Source organism: Pocillopora verrucosa, chromosome 9, assembly GCF_036669915.1.
Source record: "Pocillopora verrucosa isolate sample1 chromosome 9, ASM3666991v2, whole genome shotgun sequence".
NCBI lineage: Eukaryota > Metazoa > Cnidaria > Anthozoa > Scleractinia > Pocilloporidae > Pocillopora > Pocillopora verrucosa.
The window spans coordinates 12,430,467-12,452,786 of record NC_089320.1 but is presented as its reverse complement, the minus strand read 5'-3'; the positions used below and the strand labels follow the sequence as shown (position 1 = coordinate 12,452,786).

Genomic DNA, 22,320 nt, shown 5'->3' with positions numbered 1-22,320 from the left:
CTCCTAAGATGTTCGAGATTATTGCAGTTCATGATGTGTCTTAAAGCTGTTGTCACAAAAGATGTGTCTGGTTGTTTTATATTTTGCGTCAGTGAAAAATACAGAGCGCGTATACATATGAATTTCTAGGTTTGAAGGATTTTAATGTCATTTTCTTGTCTTCAGCGCCGTAGTTTACCTTCATTAACGCCAAGTAATTCATGCCATCTCAAATCATCCACGCAAATGACAAGAGGTCCCGGGCTCTTTACTGAGGGCCGAGCTGGGTCCTTTTACTCCTGTGTTAGAAGTATCCACAATTCCTCTGCTCTTACGCCGGTACCCCAACAAACCACCATAAGGTAAATACTCCAAAACTATAAGGACGGGATTTGGAATCGAGCAATAGTCTCGGGTCATTATCAATCAGTAAATTAATCAATCACTCACATCAACTTATCATCGAGATTTACCTTTTTCAAAGCAGCAACCAATGAGCTTTATCACATGAGGATGAGATTGCAAGGTCTAACTCAGTTAGAAAATCTTGCAGGTCTTTCTCCAGAGCATTATCTAACATGAAGTAGAAAGATTGAAATTGAATGGCAGAGAGAGAGAAGAATGCCATGGATAACCTTTCCACATATTTAACGGACTCGGACATGAAGAAACTGTGAGATTTGAAAGAAAGATAATTACATCACCTTTTAGCAATTTAACTGCAACGTCAGCTCTCAAAGGTCCATAAACTGCGTTAAAAACTTGAACAAAGTTGCCACTTCCAAGTGCTCTAACTGTGGTTATCTGTTCACGTTTAAGTTTGAACCTTACACATTTTGGTACTCAAGTAGAGAACTGACTGCAATTTCTACGGAAAATCCTCAATTGTAAAAATGGATGTATTATCCATGACTTCTTTTAGTGGAGAAATCATACGTAATGACGTTGCACTGTTTGGCATCAGTACCGCGTGCATTAAATGCGAAACCCACATACCGAGAAGCAACTGTTCGCAACCGCTTGCTTTTGTTATCTTTGTTCAACCTACCGACAACACGAAAATTGCCCAAATCATCAAAATTATCATTTACTACACATTACCATGTGTTTCTGCTTAAGTGGAGTCAGTGTGTGGCTAGTGGATACAATTCACTGATTTAACTTTGTTCAGTTTTGCAAGACCCTAGTGTTGGATTATTTCAATCTTTCAGAAATTTGACGAAAGTAGACACTTACCGTCTCGCAGTGTAAGCGTCTCAACTTCAGGAGGGCTTCTATCGATGTGGTTTATAACAAATACCTGAGGAACAGAAATATAGTAAGATTTGAGAAGTTCATTCCTCAATGGCATAATAATAACGTCTTCGACCGGAGCTAAACAGAGACGCTTTTATTTTGTTTGTTTCGCAGCTATACTTCACCAATATATAACAAAACGTTTAATATTAAGTATTTGATACTGTGTTTTAAGTTGCTTTAAACAAATCCACTTTTTGATTTTATATGTTAATAGTGATGATAAACCCCCTGCCAACCATTTCAATCCTGAAATAAAGATTTATGCAAACTGAGCTTAACCTTAATTTATAAAACTACCGTCTTTAACTCGAATTAATTATGTATCATTTCTCTATACCTGCAATTCATAACTTTTTCCCGCCTTTAAATGAAACTGTATCTCCATTTTCTTTATGGCAAGGGTCTGGGTATCCGACGAATTATCCTCTCTTACATAGGTCACGCGGTACTCTACCGCATACAGGTTTAATATTATAGCCACTGAACAAGCTGTATTTTACGGAAAGACGGGGAATTAAGAGAGCTGTTTTTAATCATCTTTGAGGAGAATTCCTCATCTTATTAATTAGAGGATAACGACCAGAAATCCGGGCAGGCAACGATGATAATACTCAAATCACTGATTTGGCTCAAACTTGTCACAAATGCTAGGTATTATGAGTTTCCAGCTGTGTGAAAATAGTTAGTGGAAATACATAACTCCTTGAGAGATATTTAGTCACCCTGTGAAAAACCCAAATTCCCCAATTCTTTGCATGACTAATTTACCAAATATACTTAGCTTTTATGTCGAAGAGAAAAACTATCTGGAAATTCAATTTTGGAAAATTATTCCACAAAAGGATCTTACCCCACTAGACCAAACTGCTCGACTTAATGTCCAATCCTCCCACATTTTTTCCTTTGTCGGCCTCTTCTGTAAAACAACTTGAAAGGAAACAGGTTGATTTGTTGGCTTTACATCTGCACTGTATTTATTTTTAGGTGCTTTATATAAAAAACGTTGCACCTCACGTCTTCGCGACGTGGAAAGAAATGACAAGGGCGCGTCTAAACGAGTCGCTAGACACTTTAATCTTCCTAATCATTCTAAACAGCATATGTCAGTTTGCGGCCTTTCCTTACATCTAGGCAGTTCGGAAAGCCGTAAAACACTAGAACAAAAATTTATCTTCCAAATCGGCACCCTTTATCCCCACGGAATCAACGAGCGCTTTTCATTCAACTAATTTATTCCTGTTTTCTCGTCACCATATTCCTACTAATGGCGTAGCTCCACTTTCTGCCTATAAACCCACACACAACCCACATTCCTCCGATCGCTCTGACGAGGGGCTAACGCTCGAAACGTCAGCTTTTTTACCCTTTACGGTGGCTAATTTACGTTTTCAACTCAGTTGTTAACACTAAATTACCTGCTATACGCTCCGACCGACGCAGCACCACAGTTTCTTTAGAAACTTACCCCTTTATTCTTTAACCAAAAAGAAGTGCTTTTCACAGTGTTTTCGTTGTTTGAGCTGTTTTTCAGCTGCGGTAGCGAAAGAAAACCTACTTAAAACGCCAGCCATTGTTTCGCTGGCAAATTTTGTTGCGACATCCAAGGCTCGCATTTGATTGGCTATCTGTGAGTTTCTTTGATTATTGACCAATCAGAATGTCTGATTTGTTACTTTCTTTGCACTGAGTTAACCCTCTTCTGCACTGAATTACCTGAAAACTGCATTTATCTTAACCAATCAGAACTGAGTAATTTTTCCATGTATATTATTAAGAGCCAAATAAGGACCAGTACGCTTTCCTTCTTCAGAAGCTGCTGTGTTCATGCGTGCGAGTCCATCGTTCAAGTCAGTTTATTAATTTGAATAACCGACAACCCACTGCCGCATTTATTATCATACGGATACTTTCGATTCGACTTCTCTGTTTGATCTAAAGCTAGGATATATTCTTCTCAAAATAACATTTCGACAACTAATTTCGTAAAACGCAGTTATTTGAAAACCGGCTGTCATGTATTGTCATGCAGGTGGATATCAATTCTTAATACCAAAGTTTATTCCCGTGTTTTTCTATTTTCGCGGAGGACTAATGCGAAATAATAAAACTGTTCGCAAATCTCTGCTAAAACTGTATTATTACAGCAATACATTTCATACCTTCATACCAACAATGGTAACGAAGCAGTAATCCATGTCCTTTTCACTGCACCTTGAGCTACAAAGGAAAATAACGTAAAAGCTTACCATATGTTGAAAGGAAAAGGTTAGGAATGTAATTAGTTCATTGAAGTCTGTATGCTTTATTTAAGAACAACTTTTATCCAATTGAAACCGAATGATGCAATCACTAACTTTGCCTGTGTTACAATGGGATTTCTCACTCAAGCTTTGATGAACTGAGTACAAATCGCACCGGCTTTCTTTAATGACTTTTAGGTTCATTCAACTTATTAATTAGCAATCGGAAGATGACACAGCCTCTCAGTCACATTTTACACTGTGAAATGAAGAGATCCAAATTGACCTCAAACACCAAGTTGGTCCTAACGTCTTGAAGGCCAATTTGGCTCCTCGAGGGTTGTTTTGGACTGTATAAGCAAAAACGGGTCGGACAGGTACCTTTTAGACCCCTCCAAACTCTGAAGTGGCCCAAATAAATTTACTTTGGAAATTTTTCTCAATTTTTACCAATTTGGCCCCAACTGAAGGTGAAATGCTTGAAATGACTGGTAATTAACTCAATTCAACGGCACCATGCATACAGTTCTCACTGGGAACTTCGGCAAAGAAACACGGGAAAAAACAGAAATAAAACCTCGGTCAGAATTACAACATGCCGAGTCAATATCATTGCTATACATAACGCTGCTTGGTAATAGAACAATCTAGTCTTAAAATTATACCGAGCTTAATTTCCCAACTCTTTCAAATAATGATAAGATTAACCAAAAACAAAAAACCAAACTTGAACGCAATTTCGAACGATTTGCTGTGAGCTACTCCATCTCCTCTCTTAAGCTACCTTCCTCATGTTCATCTTCTTCTTGAGCGTCCCCGAGTCTTCCTATTCACCTTCAGTTGTCTAAAATCGTTGTCTCCGTTGACGATACAGAAAACTGTGGTTAATTCGTTGAAACATGAACAGTTTAATCGAAAGCACTATTAGTTGGAATGCACGACAAATCTTCCTCAAGGTTTGGGTCATTTCATGCATCAGTCATATAAATAACTTCCCATTTAATTCCAAAATGTCATTTTAGAATCGAGGCCATGATTACTAAATAACAATTCATTTTTTTTGAAAAAAAGATACACATAAAATCGGCTCCTTTTCAATATTTTTTCATGACCTTTCTCTATAGCTAAGTGCATTAAATATTTAATATATCTCTGTGCCTCCTCCTCTTCTCCTTGCTCTAGACAGGCCTTTCACTCGTCATTGAGAGCCCACTTGGGCGGACCATATGGTGGCTCCTTATCGGTCTCCTCCCCCTACTTTTGAATTGGTTCGCTGCCACCTCTTGTTGACAGAGCTTTCTGCTCTTTGGCCACTCTTATCAAGCCTGCAGAAAGAAAACAATTAAATCAAATTTGGCATTAAAATGTTTTTTCCTTCACGGAATTGTTGGTTAGTTGCTTGTTCTAAACCGCCTATTGTTATTTTGATCGTTAGTTTTCACGACCTAGGTGTTTCGATTTCGTACCTCTCTTGTTCTCGAATTCGAGCATTACTTACTTTTTAAAGAAGCTATTCAGCACTTGACTTCGGTATCTGGGGGACCTTGAAATCTAACCCACTTCCTCTTCACTGCTGTTGGCGTCACCATCCGTTGACATGTGCTCTTTGGTTAACTGATTTAAGATAAGCACGGGTCCCCTTTTCATCCTTCAGATGACTCTTCTCTCTTCCGTATTTCTATTACAAAAAAAATTGACATTTGTATAGTTTTACAAGGATTAGTTAGTTTCAGACGGAGTTGGAAGTTATGGCAGTTTAATTAAAGAAAACGTTGAGGTATGCCGTGAAAGATGAGGAGAGCTTTTTTTAAACAAAAAGCTCGCTCGCAAAAGTCACGGCTAACTCATTAACTTCGCTCGATTTCCCAAGTCGAACGGACAGCAAAAGAATAAAATAAAACTTACCTTCTTGATTATGACCTCCTCCGTGATCTTTCCTAGTACTCGTGATATTTTTTGATATATTAGTTTGGAGGTGCCGCCAGGACAAAAGTGTCGGCACCTTTTAACTCCTCCGCAAAAATTTCTCACCTGGGTAACGAAGCCGAATGATCTTGTAACGTTTAAAAGTTTTAATTCACTGTAGAGGCTATAATTTTGATAGATTTGTACTCTGAATGTAACTCGAGTACTTTAAAATGAGATCATTTTTCATTTGCTTTTAAATAGCGACATCACATCAGTTAAGCAGCAGATGTCTTTTTAAGACTTATCGTAGCCGACTGATTGCGTGATTATGTGTATCTTGACTAACACTGATCGTCACACATAGCGAAAAAATAATAGCATACTTACTTGAACGAAGAGTAATGATTTAGTCCTCTCTCTCTTTATTCCACAGCCACCACCATTGATTGACTTATCAGCTTTCTCAACATTATATCGCTCCTTGATAATAATTTCACGTCGCTGTCAAGAGCATTGACTTTGTCAGTCAGCTCTTCGATCCGCTCGTTTCAGCTTTGCACGTTGAAACGCGCCGCCCCAACTATGTAGCCAGGCCTTTAAAAAGAATACAGAGAACTCGCCTTTGAACATTGTCGATCCTACCTTTCGAGTTACATTTATAGAGGAGGGTAAAATGGACGCCACGCCATCTGCAGATGATAAAAATATAGATGGTTTGCAATCGAAGAAGCGATGTGCGATCGTTTAGTCTCAATCCAGACTTACAACGCGCACAAACGAAGGAAGGCAACAACAGTAAGCAAATGTCTTACTCGAAGTGTTGTTTGATATGTTTTCGTGTGCTGATATAAGTCGCGGCTGTATTTTATCGCAGTTTTTCTTATATGAGTAGATACACCTAATGTAACGGACTCGGAAGATTTGCATTCTGAATCAAGTGACCTCGAGTTTGACTATTCCAGTGATGAATACCCCGGGTTTTCTCCTGCAGTGTTTCCCACCGAAAATCCAGGCAAGCTTACAAGAAGTACATGCACGCATGTTCCTGTACTTTTCAATGGATTCATAATTAAGTGGACTATTATCTGAGACAAATGTACAGTAGATGGAATGGCAGGCCACGGGAACTGAACAAAATTATAATTTGGAAAGTAACTTTTTGAAATTTTAAGCCTCTTAATTTTTACAGCAAGCACACCTTTATTGAAGTATTAAATAGAAAAGAGGAAAAGAAACTAACAGTAATTAGACAGAATGAAACTGTGTGGAAAAATAGGAAACACAAAACACTTGAGGCTTATATAATCTTGAGGCTGGGAATGCAAGTTCTTTTTACCCAGTTATAAATAATTTTCCAGATTGGAAAATTTGATATTTGTTCTTTTTTCTTCTTATTGATCTATTTATTTGTTTCTCATCAATGTAATTAATTATTTACTTTAGAAATGCCACCAAATGGCTGCAATTTATCTGCAGAGTCACCCGTCACCCTGGAAGACTCATTTGTAAGTCAATCTTTCAATCACTGATGGTTAAATATCAATTTATCCACACACAGCTATTATCAAATTCAAATTGGATTTGATACATTTAAAGCCAGATTTTCTAATGTTGCAGGGTATACTATAATATAAATGGATAAGGGGATAAATGTGGTCCTGTGTGGTTGGGAATATAGATTAGACACTTAATTGGAATTGTTGATGATTTGATAAAACCATACCAATTGCTCCTTTTTTGGAGAAAGTAGTTCTGACAATACTGAATTGCATTTTGAACATATGGTAACATCAGCAAATGATGAGGAAGTGACAACTGAGAATAAGTCTTTACTGGGAGGGTCCTCAGCCATAAGCAGTACAATTGTGAGGTTGGTGTTCATGTTCTTCGTCACTTGGGAAACACTTCAAAATGTACCTAACTCAGCTATCAGCATTTTGTTTGATTTCTCTAAGAAGTTGATAAACCTCTTAGCAACAGTCTCCCAATCAATGATAATTAGGGAAATTTCTATCCTCTTTCCTCATTCATTGAACAAAATAAGAAACTATCTTGGAATAATAGGGATGACTTGCATTAGTCAAACCTGAACCACATGCGTTAGACACTAATGAATTATAGCAACAAATTCATCACTGAAGAGGTTTTTTCTTGGCTCCAGTTGCATGGTTTTTCTTCTGGAACTTGAAAAAGGATAGGTAAGCAAAGAAATTTGCTTAACAACACATCTTATTGTAACTTTACGTACTGCACACACACTTGACTGCTCCATTGATCTTTATTTGTATCCTATATTGTAGAAAAAGATGGTTTCAATGGCCAATATCTCCTTGCCTTGGCCCAAGATGCAGACCAACTAAGGCAGTACTTCCCTATCATAAAAGAGTGAAGTTTAAGAAATTGATTGCAATGAACCCTGAAGCTAGAGACAACACAAATTCTGTGTTGGTAAGATAATTAATTTTCCTGCCAGAGAATTTGATGCATGCATGGCTGGCCTTTTCTCCTGAGCCTCGTTGAGTCTCAGTGGCTTCACAACCGAGGTTATGTGTTCTCATTTTGGTGCTAAGAGATAGAGATGGTTACAGTTCAAAAAGGATACTGCATTTGCACAAGATGGACTTAAATCATTTCAAGATTCTCAGAATTAGGATCTCTCAGTCTGAATTCTTAATTTTTTTCTTGAAAAAAGTAACTGATGTTTTTATGTATGTCTTGGTTTGTCTCTACTTCAGCTGAGTTTTTAGGTCTTTCTCTCTTGGTGTGCAGAATCAAGATTGTAGAGTAATGTGTCAATTCATGATTCAGAGAAAAACAGCAAGGATGAAAATAAGAAGTGACATCATCAATGAAAGAAAAGGGCAAATTGCTAAAGGATCTCTGTTTTTTGGACAATTCAACAGAACTGGGCATTGTCAAGTAAGTTCCTATAGGATAAAGTTCGCAGGATCGTGAAGAGTACATTATCAATTCCTTTCTTTCTATTTTATGCCATAGGAAAACACACAACGAGCCATTTGGTAAATGAAGAAGGAGAAATGTCAAGGAATACACCCATCAAAAATTGGTGAGATTTGCTATTCTTTCAATGAAACATACTAGATATGCATTTACATGCACTATGCTTAAACGGTTTAATTTTTTTCTGAAAACAAATCTTTACCTATAGATTCCTCCTGGATGGCTTTCAAAGTTCCAGCTACCATCAAGGGTAAGAAACTTTTCTTTGTTTTTGTTTTTCAAGTCTACAATTAACCCTTCTTTATTTATGAACACTGCACTAAAACTGAAGTACACAGAGTTATGATTTATTTTCTTGATAAGTACATAATTATATAGTTTAGTGATTATGTTTTTTCTTTGTATGCACAGTTTGTTTACCTGTATGGAAACTTTGTAGTTGCAAAAGATTACTGTTCTTCAACAAAAAATTAATTTGTTCATCTGTTCATTTTTTGTACAGTTGTCTGCCTCAGTAGAGTTGGGTATCCAGTAGGGATATCTCACTGCAAACCAATGGAGTGAATTAGTGCAGAATGTTTCTAACAGCATCAATTACTTTACCAACAAACCAAAGCACTCTGAACAGCAGTGGATTGCAAAAAAATTATTGCAGAGTATCCTTGTTTGGCCGGCAAAAAAACAATTTTGTGGCACTGCATGTCTTGCCATAAGCTAAAAAGGTTCAGAATAATCACTCTGATTATTTAAGTTCATGACCTTTGTTCTTGTGTGTTTGCCATCACACATGCTACACAAAAATACTAAAGAACAGCTAAAGTTACTGAGCCCATTTGTTTATGAAGTCCAGATACAAAGGTTCGAGTACTTTGGGGTTGTATTTCATTTTGCCTTCTTTTTTCCAGTTTTTTTTATTTAGCAGTCTTTTTTTAACTTCCTGTGGTCAAACCATTAGATAAATATTGCACATGGAATAGTTGATTCTTTTTTTCAATGGTTGAACAGTGCAAGCACTATTTGAGCAAGCATTGCTTGAAATTGGGTGCAGGCAGACTCTTGCCACTGCTTCCTCCTTTTTCAATGACTTGGCAAACGCCTGAGGTGGTAATTGCTGAAAGTTTATGTTTTGATAATATCTAAATTAGCAATATGAGTGCATGCATTCTCACATCCAGTGGAAGAATACTCAATGCTGCTCTAAGACTCAGTTTTTTAGATGCACAAATCAAACAAAATCTATATTATTTTGCAGGAGCAGGACCCTTTGTTGCCTTTGTGTTATTTTGATAATTTTCTGTACTTTAAAAAATTAAATCAGTCTTGATTATAAGCTGCCTCAAATTATCACATTTGCTAAGTCATTGATAAGGGAACCTTTTCTCACAAGTATCTCTTGGGTGTAATTTCAAACAATGCTTGCATTGTTGAGAAGTATATACTGATTTAGCAAAGATATCAATGTTAGAAAATGATTGAATGAATGTTAAATATGTATGTATGTTGTTCTATCCCTTCACATGATGTTTTAAAGTTTGTCTATTTTATACCGCAATTGAGTTTCTTAATAACTGTAAAATCGTGCACTGTAAAAGATTTTTACATAAGCAATATCTAGAACCTAATAACTGAGCGGGACAGTGTCTGACACAAAAAGGAGCGGTCAGAGAGCCAGCAAATAACCGTCGAAAGGTCGACGTAGCCGTTCAGAAGAAAATATAGAAGTGAAGTTAAAATTATTATAACAAAGTCATGCCAGTTGAGACTGATGAGCGTGACTAAGTATATATGTAGGACGCGCTCTAGACACTTCAGCAGTGGAAGCGTGCGTAAAGCGATTATCTATCCATTACAAATTGTCCTTATCTACTAAGTGCTAATACATACCTGTACAGTTCTTATGATTCACAAATTGACTGCTTTCCTTTCTCGTGTAAAGGTCATCTACAACAGAGCAGACAGCCGATAGACCCAGCCAACTGAGTCGTTTGATAATAACTCAGTTATACTTTTAGACTTTCGTTCCTTATGCTTTGTTGATTAAACCTTGCGCCAGAGATACTATTCGTCTGCGCTAATATATTATTATTTAGGCACAGTAGTTTCTAAGTATAAAAACCATCTAGTGGTTTACATATAGCTAAAAAGAAGCTCGCTTTAGGAGCTGCATGACTTTCCTGTTACGCATCTACAAGCGCATCAAATTGATTGAGATCAAATTTGACTCATTAAGTATCGAACCCGAACCAAAATCCTTTCCAATAGACCCCCTAGAATCAAGGAATCCATTGAAATAAACTATTTTCTAAGCATGCTAACAATGCTGCACATCTCATGGCTATCAGAAAAGTTCACAAAAGGACATGCGTATTGCCTGATTCAGCCTTATGGCTTGGGAAGGCGTCTATGGCCTATAGTGATATTTCTTCCACCCTCGTAACATCTAAACGTTCAAGACCATAATAGTTATGATTTTATTTGAAAATCTCACAAGTATTTTTAGAAGTAGATGCATGAGAGAAATCAGCACCGTGTATCTAAGCAAAGTAGGTTTGCCAGCAGATAAGCAAAGTAGACGGGTGACATCAAGTCACGACTAATGAAGTCAGCAGTCACCCAAGATGCAGATTGTACATGGAAATTTTGAACCCTTTTCAACGATAAATGTTGTGTATACTCATCCGTTACGAGCAAATTGAAATCTATCATCCGGCACAAAGTAACGATGAGTCATCTTCAATCCAACTGCGAAAGCCAATGGATTACCATGAAAGAAATGTGGCTTTTGTAAATATAACCACAATGCAATTCTCGAAATGCAACAGCAAACGTATTCTGTAGACGATTATATCAAGATGCGTATGCTAGAAGACTGACTGACTCATCTTAATTAACCTTTTCACGTGTAATGTTACGTGTGAGTGAAGTCAGAATAACACATTTGTAGCGGAGTAGGATCTGAAAACGCAATAATCAGGAGACTATGCTGTTTTCCAATTTATTAGCTATTAGGAATTGTGTTTAAAAAAAAATTGATTAATTGAACGATACAATGCCAGGTTGAACTGTTCTCGTTAGTTACAGTCAAGATTTATCAAAATTATACCAGCACAACCTTTTACAGCGATGAACAAAGGTTTGAAATTGTTTACTGAGGTACTGCATTAAAAAGGTATAGTTTTTATAACCCGACCCAATTAAACAACAACTTCCCAAAAGATTAGCTTTCAAAACGTTTTTGGATGAAAATTTCAGTTATTGAGATTAAATCATCACTCCTTTGCTCTTTTCGTTCTCATCTTTCTTCTTGGGTATAACTTTTAGCTCTCTTAAATTCTATGATAAAACCCTTGTCATTGTTCCCCTTACATTTTTTGCAGTATGTAGTCTAGACATAAGCCTAGCACATTGAAATTTTAAGCACTTCCTTTTCCTCTATTACGTCATAGTTAAGTATTCCTGGTTGTCATAGTCTTCTAAGTTCACATAGACCTGCAAATAAAATAAAACCAATACTTACTAAGGCAAATACTTCAATAAAGAAATAAATGATAGTGATGTCGATAAGATCAGTGTTCGGGGAGAACATTCTCATGAAGTGTTAGGATCACTTTGAGCGTTAAAATACAGGTGTTACAGGCCTCATATTAGTTGACCTCCACGAAGCCAGTCTTAAGGAAGTATTTAGAAATGAAGTTTAACTGGAGTGGGAGATGGAGGTGAATGTAAGGATATAAGGGATAAAAAACATAACACCTATTAACGGTAGTGTTAATAGTTTCGTCGCCGATGGTTATCCGCCTGAGACCAAATAAGTTGTGTATAAAAACAAGGTTGAATTGATCTATTCCTCCCAATAGACAATCAGAAGACAGACAGTCATAATACATGTACAAAGGAACAATGGAGAAGTATCTCCTTTCTATCTCTTTCCAAGAATCATATTTTCCTCTTTCAGGAAAATTTATCTGAATCTTCTCTTAAGGCTATAAAATAGAAGGACAAATCGTTTTTGGACCATAGAAGTTCACGGTGTAACGAGGCTCTCCTCTATTTTTAAAAAATCGAAAATCCGCAACAAACTAACCTGCTGGTCATCCTGAAGTCTTTTGACTGCATAACGAATCCACTTGAATGTTGGTCTATTTTGGGGCTGTTCGTTCCAACACTCCTTCATTATGGCATACCTAAATGTATAAGGGTATGATGAATGCGAAGTGAGCCTTACACGACAGTATTCAGCTCAGTGGCCGAGGAAACCTGCCACCCTAGCTTAGAACTACCACCACTATTGTGGACAGCGGGCATCATGATTCAAAAAGTGAATCAAAGTGGTATGTTCACGTTAAAAATCTGTTGCTTGAGGCTTAGCGTCTCTGGGCTGAAAGGAAATTCGCTTTGTATTCATCCCCAGATCTTTCTCGAGATTAAACACTCGTGGTGGAGTGGGATTTTAACATTTTAAGACTTAAAATATTGAACTGCGGAATAGCTCCGACTATAACGAAACATTTCACTCACAGTTTCTCTGAGACGTGCTTCGGTTTTGGCATGCGATATGCACCCTCCAACAATGAAATGAGTTCTTTGACACTAACACCAGGATATGGCGATCCCCCTGTTGGATAGAACATCGGTTATCACCATCTGTTTGCAGTATCTATTTAATATTACCGTCAGTATTAAACATAAAGGAAGACAGAGTGCTACAAAGCAGTCTATACCAGTGTTCGCAAGGCACAGGAGGCCAAACGGGTGCAACATTGATTCCATAGCCTCTTGCTCCAGCCTTATTTCCCGTTTTTGCACTCGCTTCAATTCTTTCAAAAATATATTTTTTTGCCTTCTAGACATTATTGATTTGTTATATTTTATTTTTTTGTATGTTTCTTTATTTTTCAACGCTTTTTATCTTTTTTCTACAATGTACAACGTTTTCTTCTGTGAAAGAACGATCTCTTTCTGATTAAATTAACATACCGAGGGTAAACAGTTCCCACATTACAATGCCGTATGACCATCTGTATAAAGGAAATCAAAACACAATTTTTAATTAAATGACAGTTTAAGGGAGAAGACATCAATCATTGCTGATTCTAGATAAAGAAATTATAATCAGACTTAAAGCTTAAACAGTCCTCAAAGAAAGCTCAAACAACAAGATGCCCGCTAAAGAAGTAAAATCATGAATCAAGAATGTGTGTTCTATACACTTCGTTTTGAACTTGACACTATACTTATACATCATATAAATGCATCAACCTACACATCACTCTTTGTTGTCGACTCAGCATTGAAAATGGATTCCGGGGCCATCCATTTGATTGGAAGTCGGGCCTGAAAATTGAAATCAACTCATCAGCAAATTGTTAGAGCCATTCAGGTAGACGTTGGTACTTTCGTTCGTCAGTACTTTTTGTATTTACAGACGTCAATTTCAAAGGTAACATTTCATGGAGAATCACAGTATCCTTCATCGTACATCTTAGTACTTGTAATTTTAGTAACCTGAGTCCTTCTCGTGTAGATATCTTCCTGCAAACTACGTGCCAGTCCGAAGTCTGAAATTTTGCACACTCTGTTTTCTCCAACTAACACATTTCGAGCTGCTAAATCCCGATGGACGACCTTCAAAAAGCAAAAAAAAGTTGCCTTTTGTTTTTTTAACCTCCAACAAAAAGAAAGGGCTTTTAGTGGCTATAGAAATTGCAGCTGTTTTCTATTAGTTGAGCTATACAGTTTGTACTGCCGACATAAAAGAGAAAGGGGAAGATATATCGTACATGACGAATGAAAAAGTCATGATATTGAATGAGCCTAGCTGTAGAAAGATTCGCATTTCGTTTTAAGAATGAGCTATTTTCTGAGCCATTCCATGTGGCGTTCCATTCCCTAGATCTCTACTACGAAGTACGCAATAAAAATTTCCAAAGAAAAAAAAGAAAAGAATCCCAGTATAATGTATAATATATCTGGCAGGTATAACCTCGTTTAGTTTGAGAAAAATGGTAGGTGGATGTTTATGAATAGAGGAAATGGGGGTAATTGATTGAAAACTACATTTGGAATAAAAAAAGATGTAACTAGATTTCCATTCCCTGTTTCCATCCATATTAAGTTTGAAAAACTAGTAAATAATGTCATTTTCTGGGGATGTAACCCCTTTATCCACTACTAGTAACTGTCATCACTGAATCAAACTTTAAGGTCATGAGAAGAAAGGAAACTATTGCCAGTTTATGAATAATTTCTTGATCACGAAACATATTCCTCTTTCTAATGTAATAGGAAATGTAAAGAGAACAGTATGGAGAATATGCAACCAAACATTTAAGCTCACACTAATGAAACATGAGACTGTTTTGTGGTCTACAACGGCTAAATAAGTACGTTATTGACTTTGACACCAGATTTCTCACCTTCATTGATGCCAAATAATCCATACCATCAGCAATCATCCACGCGAAAGACAGGAGGTCCTTTTCTGAAAGAGCTGAACTTGGTTCCTTTTCTCCTGTGTTATAATTGTCTTCAATTCCTCTGCTCTTACGCAGGTATCCCAACAAATCCCCGTATGGTAAATACTCCAAAACGATAAACGCGGGATCTGTATTTATGAAAGTAAACTGATCGCTTTAAGTTGAGAGGGATGAGAAAAATGGAAGTGGTAGTGGTAGTGGCGGCGGCAGCCACGGTGATGCCGTTGGTGGTGGTAGTTTGGTAGTTATTAGAGGATTCCCAAGCTATGAGGGCAAACTGGTTTAAGGACGACAAACTTGTAACAATACTGAAGATGAAATGCTGACTACATTGAAATTCTTCCAAAGTTTGATAGTCCTAATCTTCTTTCAAATTGCACGATGATCAATCAATCATGATGGCGAAAGAAGGAGATTACGAGGCATCGACCTTTGAAAGATTATCGACTAAAAAAATTGCATCGGAATGCAAAGTATAAAGTCGACAAAAACAAGTACAAGAAAGAGAAGTCAAAGTTAAAAGACGGAGAAGAACGAAGATGGAAAAGGAGAAGAAAGGGGGACAGAAAGAAATTCTATGACTAAAATAACTTTGAGAAAGATCAACACACCAAAAAAAGAAACGAACAACAAAACGAAATATGATAAGAAAACATGAACAAAGCACCTTTCTCTATACAATGACCAATGAGACCAACCACGTGAGGATGATTCCTCAGAGATTTCATAACTTCCAACTCCATAATGATGCTTTCTAGGTCCTCTTTTTCGGCATTGTCTATGACACATTAAAAACGAAAACATGCTAAACAACTGCTTATATATCGGGTGTGTTTGCGCGCGTGAAGCAACCTACAAACAAGTCGTGTTCGTTTCATTATAAATTGCTGACTCTTAAGGCAGATAATGCTTAAAGAATTTGATGGATACAAAATGACAATTGCTGGATTAACATATTAATAATGTAAATCAATTAAATCTTATTGATTGCTGTACAATCAACTAGACAGCCGTTTTGCTAATCCACCACAATACCAATATACCAGATTGAAGTTTTTTTGTAAACGCTCTGAACGGGAAGCAAGGTAAGAATCTTTTTTTAAGAATAAGTAACGAGTTCAATGTGTTGCGTAAAATGTATCAAGAATTGTAAGTGTTCCTTGAATGACTGATATCAGGGAAGGCCACTCGTAGGAGACAACCGAGAGTAACCAATCCGCAGATTTCCGATTCAGTCTTCTCGCTGTCAAGTTTTTCAGCCGGAAATGGGTGTTATTCCACTTTTGACACTATTAGAGAAGCCTATTATCATCTTACAACTGCGATCTCTATATGTCTTCTACCCTGTATTACTTTCACCTATACTGCGATTACAATGACAAAAATATGGAAAGGATTATGAAACGCTACCTTTCAGGGATTTTACGGCCACTTGTATCTGGGAAGGCCCGTAAATAGCCTTGGATACTCGGCCAAAGTTTCCGGTTCCAAGCAATTTTACGAGCTTTAGTTGTGCGCGGTCGAGCTCAAAACCATCCAAAATTTCATTTGTGGTTTGATCTTTAGCCCCAACCAGAGGAAGCATTGGTACCGCTTGGAAAAAGTTAAGGACCAAAATACATAAATTCACTTTCTTCAGAGTGAAACCATTCAATATTTATGAAGTTTGGATCGCCCATTTAATCGACCCAAATGCCTCCTTCACCCCGAACCAATAATAGGGCACCCCATAGAAGGTGGAGCTATAAGCCGAAGCTCTGAAACACTCACCTTTTCCATGAAATCGTTCCTGCTAAGTAAATCCATTTTTAAGAAAAATGTATTTTTACGGATGTAACTGTAACTGCGATCGGCTTTTAAGTTATAATCAACATCATCATTATAATTAGCTTCATCATCAGTGCCATCATTGTTATCATAACTATTATTATGATGGTTATCATTTTCATCATCACTGGTGTTTTTCATCCTGATGATTATCGTTATGAAAATATTTCTAGGCAAGATAAGATGCGTGTCACTTGATACGTGTAACATTTACCGTCGTACTCTCTGCCCTCTGAATGGGCTGTCATTTGCACATCATTTTCTTGTCTTCGGAGGCGCCACCTGGGAAGAGATAAGGATTAACAAAATACAAAAACGTATTTTCTTCCTCTTTCTCACTAAAACTCCTTGGAAATTTGTATTTTTCAGCATGAACACGCCACTTTACTAAAGGCAATGTTCATTGCTCTTCCGCGTTTGTCGGAGTTCTCACATGATCTGCCTTATTTCTCGCCGCAGGGTTGAAAAGCCTTTTCACCCACGTTTCTAACTTTTCAAAGCTTGTCAGCGTTTGTATCACTTCTACCCTTACCTTCCAAAAGTGGTGTAGCAGAAAAATAAAATGATCAGAACTATCAGCCCCACAAATCCATAGATGACGTTCAGATAAATTACATTCATGGTGTCTACTAAGTGAAATAAGATGCACAGTTTGATTAGTTACAGTTACAGTTAATTTATAGTTTAGCATTTAAAGGAACTATTTTACTTCAGGTGAGGGATTTCTCTTTTTGGATTTTGTGCAAAAGAGGAGAAATGTGTCTTAAAAGTCAAATACAACTAGTTGTAAACTACTTATCGGATAAACTTTAGGGATCAGCGACCGGTCTCTATATGACAGAAAATAGATGATACCGCAGGGGAAGTTTCAAGGTTCTGAGAGCGCTAATTGAAAAAAATTTGGTTGTTTTAAAGTTATTCTTGCTCAAGTAAATAATCTACCTTTTTCCAGTTTTGCGGAAACTGTCTTAAATGAGACTACAAAAAGATGGAAGAAGGTTGTTAGTTACTGTGAGAGCATAGTTACCAAAATGTCTTTCAAAATAATAAGTTAGTGATTATGATTCAGTCTTCTGTTTCCATGTCGCAAGAAGATTGAATTAGAGGCCGATCATTCAAGCAAGGTTTAGACCGCGTTTAAGAATATAATCCAAGTTTATCCATGAATGTCAATTATATAATCGTTCCTTCCGATAGTTTCATTGTTAGCTACTTTCAAATGGACAGGAGGTACGGCTCGGGAGAGGAAAAGTAAGTGACGTTGCCAGTTATTTGGTTTTTGGAGATATATTTTCACTAAGAGGAATGATGGGCGTTAGAGCTGAGCTCTAAGCTCTAAGCTCTAACGTTTACAACAATCGGAAGAAATCGTGGACACTTCAATTCAGATAGTCCTTTGTCAACTGAGAATAAACCAATCATATGCACAACTCGCACTACAAGGATTACAGGGAATGCTAACAAACAGGTGTCTGTTGAATTCAAAGAAACTGGTTAATAAGATAAAAAAATTTCAGATTAGACTGGAATTACTTCACTTACCTTTAGTTCGTGGGGCTGCAGTGCTTGAAGATACCTCTGCGTAAGACACGAAAAAAAGTTCTTTGGTGAGCATTACCTATGAGTAGTTGCTTTGGTGGGACTTAACTTTTCAATTCCCTTGTTATTATTTCAACTTTTATATCACTACCGTCACAATTTTATTTCTACCGGTGTCCTTTACACTTTTTCTTCTCAGAAAACTAATTTATCCTGTTTATCTTTTGTTCGCTGAATGGAACAGAGATATTTGAATGATCTGAAGAATAGAGTATTAAGAGGGGCATGCCTTGTGAGCAATACATTGTGAAAGAGTCGCCCATCGTAATTCCCGTCTAGCTTCGGGAATTCATGAATACTTCGAGTTCATTTCCCCTCGGGTCGCAAAAAAAACGAGTATAGGGAATGTGTAAGCTAAATTCATTACCATGTCCAAAGTGAAAGTTTTACAACTTACCTAATCCTTCAATCATTATGTTCAGTGTTGCAAAATTTCCTTCATCTCCATAAATTCTTTTGGCCACTTCACTTACTCTATTCTTGGCGAGGATTTTAAAAGTGTAATTCACAAATGAAGATAGCCCCATCACTATCACGTGGTTCATTTTCAAACCTTTATTATTAGGAATGTATCTTACGTCACGTGAACAATTCTCGTAAAGACAGTTGTCGCGATCGACGTCATCAATACTACATATCTTTCGTATGAGGCAGTTGACGTCATAAATCACGTGTGTCTGATCACCAGTTTCTAATGGAGACTGCCATGTTATCTCAACTCCACTTTGGTTTACGAATGCAACCTTGACATCCCTCGGAGTTGATGGTATCACTATAGGTATTGAAAATTAAAGTGTATTTTACAGAACCGAACTACCGTTCACCCATGCATTCACTCATCAACTGATATCCCTTAGAACGTAATGCATACGGTTCTGATAAAAATGATTTGCATTTTGCAGTGATATATGAATGCTCACGGAAAAGCGAGAGTCCTTCCGTCGTTTGTGTTGCAAATAAAAGGAAACTGAAAAGCAGATTTGATACTTGGCCTGAGCATGGACATGACCAATTCCTCACCTGTGCAATTCAAACCATTCTGATCGTTGTATTTTCTCTCTGGGCAATCTAGAACAAAATGAAATTACGAACGTGGAGATTATTCGACAAAATCAGAATTGCTTGCAAAACGATTTTTATCAAACCACTAAAATAACATTTTCCGCGGTGGATATCTTCCCAAGAGACTCGGATACCAAGTACGGGCCTTATCCAATTGTGCTTTATGTCTATGATCGCACTTGTGGAAAAAGAAATGGTCGGGGTTTCGCCTTAAGGCTTGCCTTAATTTATGAATGTGTGACTTAAGCCTTGTCGTTGTTTTTCTTTTGCTAATGAATTTTAATTTGGTCATGATATACCTCTACATTCTCCTCCTGTATTTTCCATCTTCTCCTTGCATACACAACCTCCCTGAAGTGAGCTGATGTTCCAAAAGCCATCGCTTTGGCAGTCTAACATTACAGCACCTTGATAATGGACAGCATTTACGACACATCGACCTTCTACTGGTTCTGAATTGTTTGCTGGAGCCATGGAACGTGGTAAGGACACCAAGCCAGTACCAGATGTAAATTCTGGACAAAAGAAATAACTGACAACAACAGAATAAATGACGCTGCAAGAGCCCTGATTATGAAAAGCCAGCGTGATGTACCTTCCTTTCACTGAAACACCAAATATTTTTGTTACTCTTGCGCAGACACCTGGGATCGGCGCAGTTATCTTAGCAATCTTTGAATAGGTGGAATTGTTTCCTGGAGGTTCGGGTACCTCTTTATTCCAGGACTGATACACGTAAAGGTCAAAATATTCTCTACAGAAATCATCTCCATCCAACATTGTACAGTTCTTCGAGCGGTATTGAATAGCAATGTAAACCTGTATCACTGCACTTGGGATTGTGACAGGATTACTTCTAAGCCAGACGTTTGGTTGTTGACCGCTGACAACGCAGCTCGTGTACATTGGGATTCCATTTACGTTTGGTGTTTTTTGCCACTGTTCAGAAATAAAAACATTTGGTGATCTATGTTGCCTAGAAACGAGGTCATTTTAATTTGATCCTTTTTTGCAACACCGGTTTGTCGTCTACATGAACTACCGTCACCAGCAAAAACTTTTAACATCAACTATTAAAAGTACAAGTCTTAAACTGTAAGTTGTCAAAGCTATACAAGTTTGACCGTCAAATCACTCAAATATTCGATATCGATAACTATGGTGGGAGAGTGGAATTAATGTGTCTAGTGACTGGTTTGGATGCGTCCTTGTCATTTCTTTGTACATTGCGGAGGTGGTCTCGGAATCTGTTTTGGATGGCCACAGTTTTAGCGCTTAATTTCAGTTATATTTCAAAATTTTGTTAACTGGTTCATACAGGTATTCTTGACATTGTATACTGCTATCAATAATGAAAACTAAATCTGCAGACTACCGTATCAATTTTTTATTCTTAAGGTCATCTGTTTGCAGAATTGGAGAAAGATTGTCATTATCTTCTATTTATGAGTTTCAATTCTGGAATATTCGTAGTCTAGGAATCATAATGTCTAGTCAATAAAATATATAAATGATATTGAATTTAATTTTATTGATTGGTAGGACTGGGATAGATTCCAGTCTCGGAAATGGTCTTAAGCGTGGTATCTTTTAAATTTTTTTCTTACTTTACTATACTTTTCAAAAAGAGCATACCCCAACAGGTCCACCTATCGGCCTTGAAGTTGTCCAGTAGTCCCACCTTTTCAATGTTGTCGGCCACCTTTGTAAAATCACTATAAGATAAACACGTTTATCTGCTAAGAGCATGCTAACGAAAATTATGGAAATAGGACTAAGTAGAGTCAAATTCGGTCTGTAATAGTACGGGTAATTTACAAAATGGGACGACCGTGAAGCGTGAGTTCGATTTGTTAATTACGAGTAAGACTACCGACATTCCTGTTACCAATCAATCAAAACTAAGATTGTAGTCTTGTAGTTATCGAACTTGATTCCAGGGAAAACTTTTCTGTATCCGGAAGCCAAATTGTTGCTTCACTGGACGCCACTTTGTTCCTTCCGTTTACGAAGAACACTGTTTCGGAATGACGTCACCTGTTTTGCTAAATAAATTTCGCTTCTTCAGCTTTAGCAATGGAACATGACTTTTTTGCGTCACACATGTTTGAGCAAAACGGAAATCCTTCACCAAATATCTTTTAGATTTAACAAACATATTTGATAAGTTTTATCCAGAATATTTAACTATTATTTTACATCTTTGCTTTTTGACTTATTTCACACGGCGTTTATGCAATAGTAAATTGTCGAGTATTTCGTAAACTGGACACAAAAATAGTTCCCATGATAAATTTTCCGTATTTCGTTGCTTTCACTGAGTTCAAGTACGTCGTCGTTGACTTGAAAACCGATGTAAAATGTTATTGTATAAAAATCATTATTAGAGAGTACTTCGAGATTAGATTTTATACCTTTATCCGCCACTGAAAAGGCCAGAATTTGCAGGAGATTAGCGATTGTAATTAAGTGATGATCCATTGGCCCTATCCTACACATTGAGCCACCTAGAAGATGAGCAAGGCTAATTATTTCATTTCAATAGGCGCAGATCAATTGTTCTCTGTGGTCGGTCGAATTTTCATGCCTGAAAAATGAAAATTCATATTTTGCCTCATTGAATTGGACTCTCGAATATTGAATATTTAATTCAGTTACATCCGTAACCATATCTGGATTTCTCAATCGAGGCTAAACCCTTAAATGGTTAAAACGTTTACAGAACACTCTTCCAACATTAAGATTAAGCTAACAGCTAGTAACTGGAGAATGTCCAAATTACTCGGAAACTGAAACGAAAGATTGTACATCCTCGATATAAATGTATATTACATGTTCTCTATTGCTTAATTGGGATTTATCGAGGTTTCCAGAGAATTAGCTGGGGGAGATATCGAAGGAGCCAATGTTTATGATGATTTCAGTCGCAAAGTGGTCGAATTTTTTCAGCGGAAATGACAATTAAAGAC

At 37.2% G+C, this 22,320-nt stretch overlaps 2 protein-coding genes across 2 annotated transcripts in view; one reads left to right on the top strand and one right to left on the bottom strand.

The window, feature by feature from the left end:
- Positions 1–21,837, bottom strand: part of LOC131798887 (ephrin type-A receptor 4-like) — a 27,271-nt gene extending 5,434 nt beyond the window's left edge. Inside the window, exons 1-16 of the mRNA XM_066172448.1 lie at positions 21,766–21,837; positions 20,987–21,066; positions 19,651–20,290; positions 19,310–19,357; positions 18,687–19,061; positions 18,233–18,268; positions 17,633–17,668; positions 17,223–17,319; positions 16,905–16,972; positions 16,274–16,456; positions 15,531–15,641; positions 14,804–14,991; positions 13,893–14,012; positions 13,651–13,721; positions 13,365–13,405; positions 12,906–13,002 (exon numbers count right to left, since the gene is read on the bottom strand). Of these exons, the coding sequence (XP_066028545.1) occupies positions 12,906–13,002; positions 13,365–13,405; positions 13,651–13,721; positions 13,893–14,012; positions 14,804–14,991; positions 15,531–15,641; positions 16,274–16,456; positions 16,905–16,972; positions 17,223–17,319; positions 17,633–17,668; positions 18,233–18,268; positions 18,687–19,061; positions 19,310–19,357; positions 19,651–20,290; positions 20,987–21,066; positions 21,766–21,832 (2,258 nt within the window). The 5' untranslated portion in view covers positions 21,833–21,837. The remainder of the gene's footprint in view (positions 1–12,905; positions 13,003–13,364; positions 13,406–13,650; positions 13,722–13,892; positions 14,013–14,803; positions 14,992–15,530; positions 15,642–16,273; positions 16,457–16,904; positions 16,973–17,222; positions 17,320–17,632; positions 17,669–18,232; positions 18,269–18,686; positions 19,062–19,309; positions 19,358–19,650; positions 20,291–20,986; positions 21,067–21,765) is intronic.
- LOC136283267 (uncharacterized) lies at positions 6,050–11,167 on the top strand. The gene is made up of 7 exons (XM_066171824.1): positions 6,050–6,221; positions 6,870–6,931; positions 7,727–7,874; positions 8,235–8,345; positions 8,424–8,493; positions 8,596–8,637; positions 8,890–11,167. The coding sequence occupies exons 1-5, from the start codon at positions 6,159–6,161 to the stop codon at positions 8,448–8,450; spliced, it is 411 nt and encodes a 136-aa protein (XP_066027921.1). The 5' UTR covers positions 6,050–6,158; the 3' UTR covers positions 8,451–8,493; positions 8,596–8,637; positions 8,890–11,167.
- Positions 21,838–22,320: the final 483 nt, after the last annotated feature.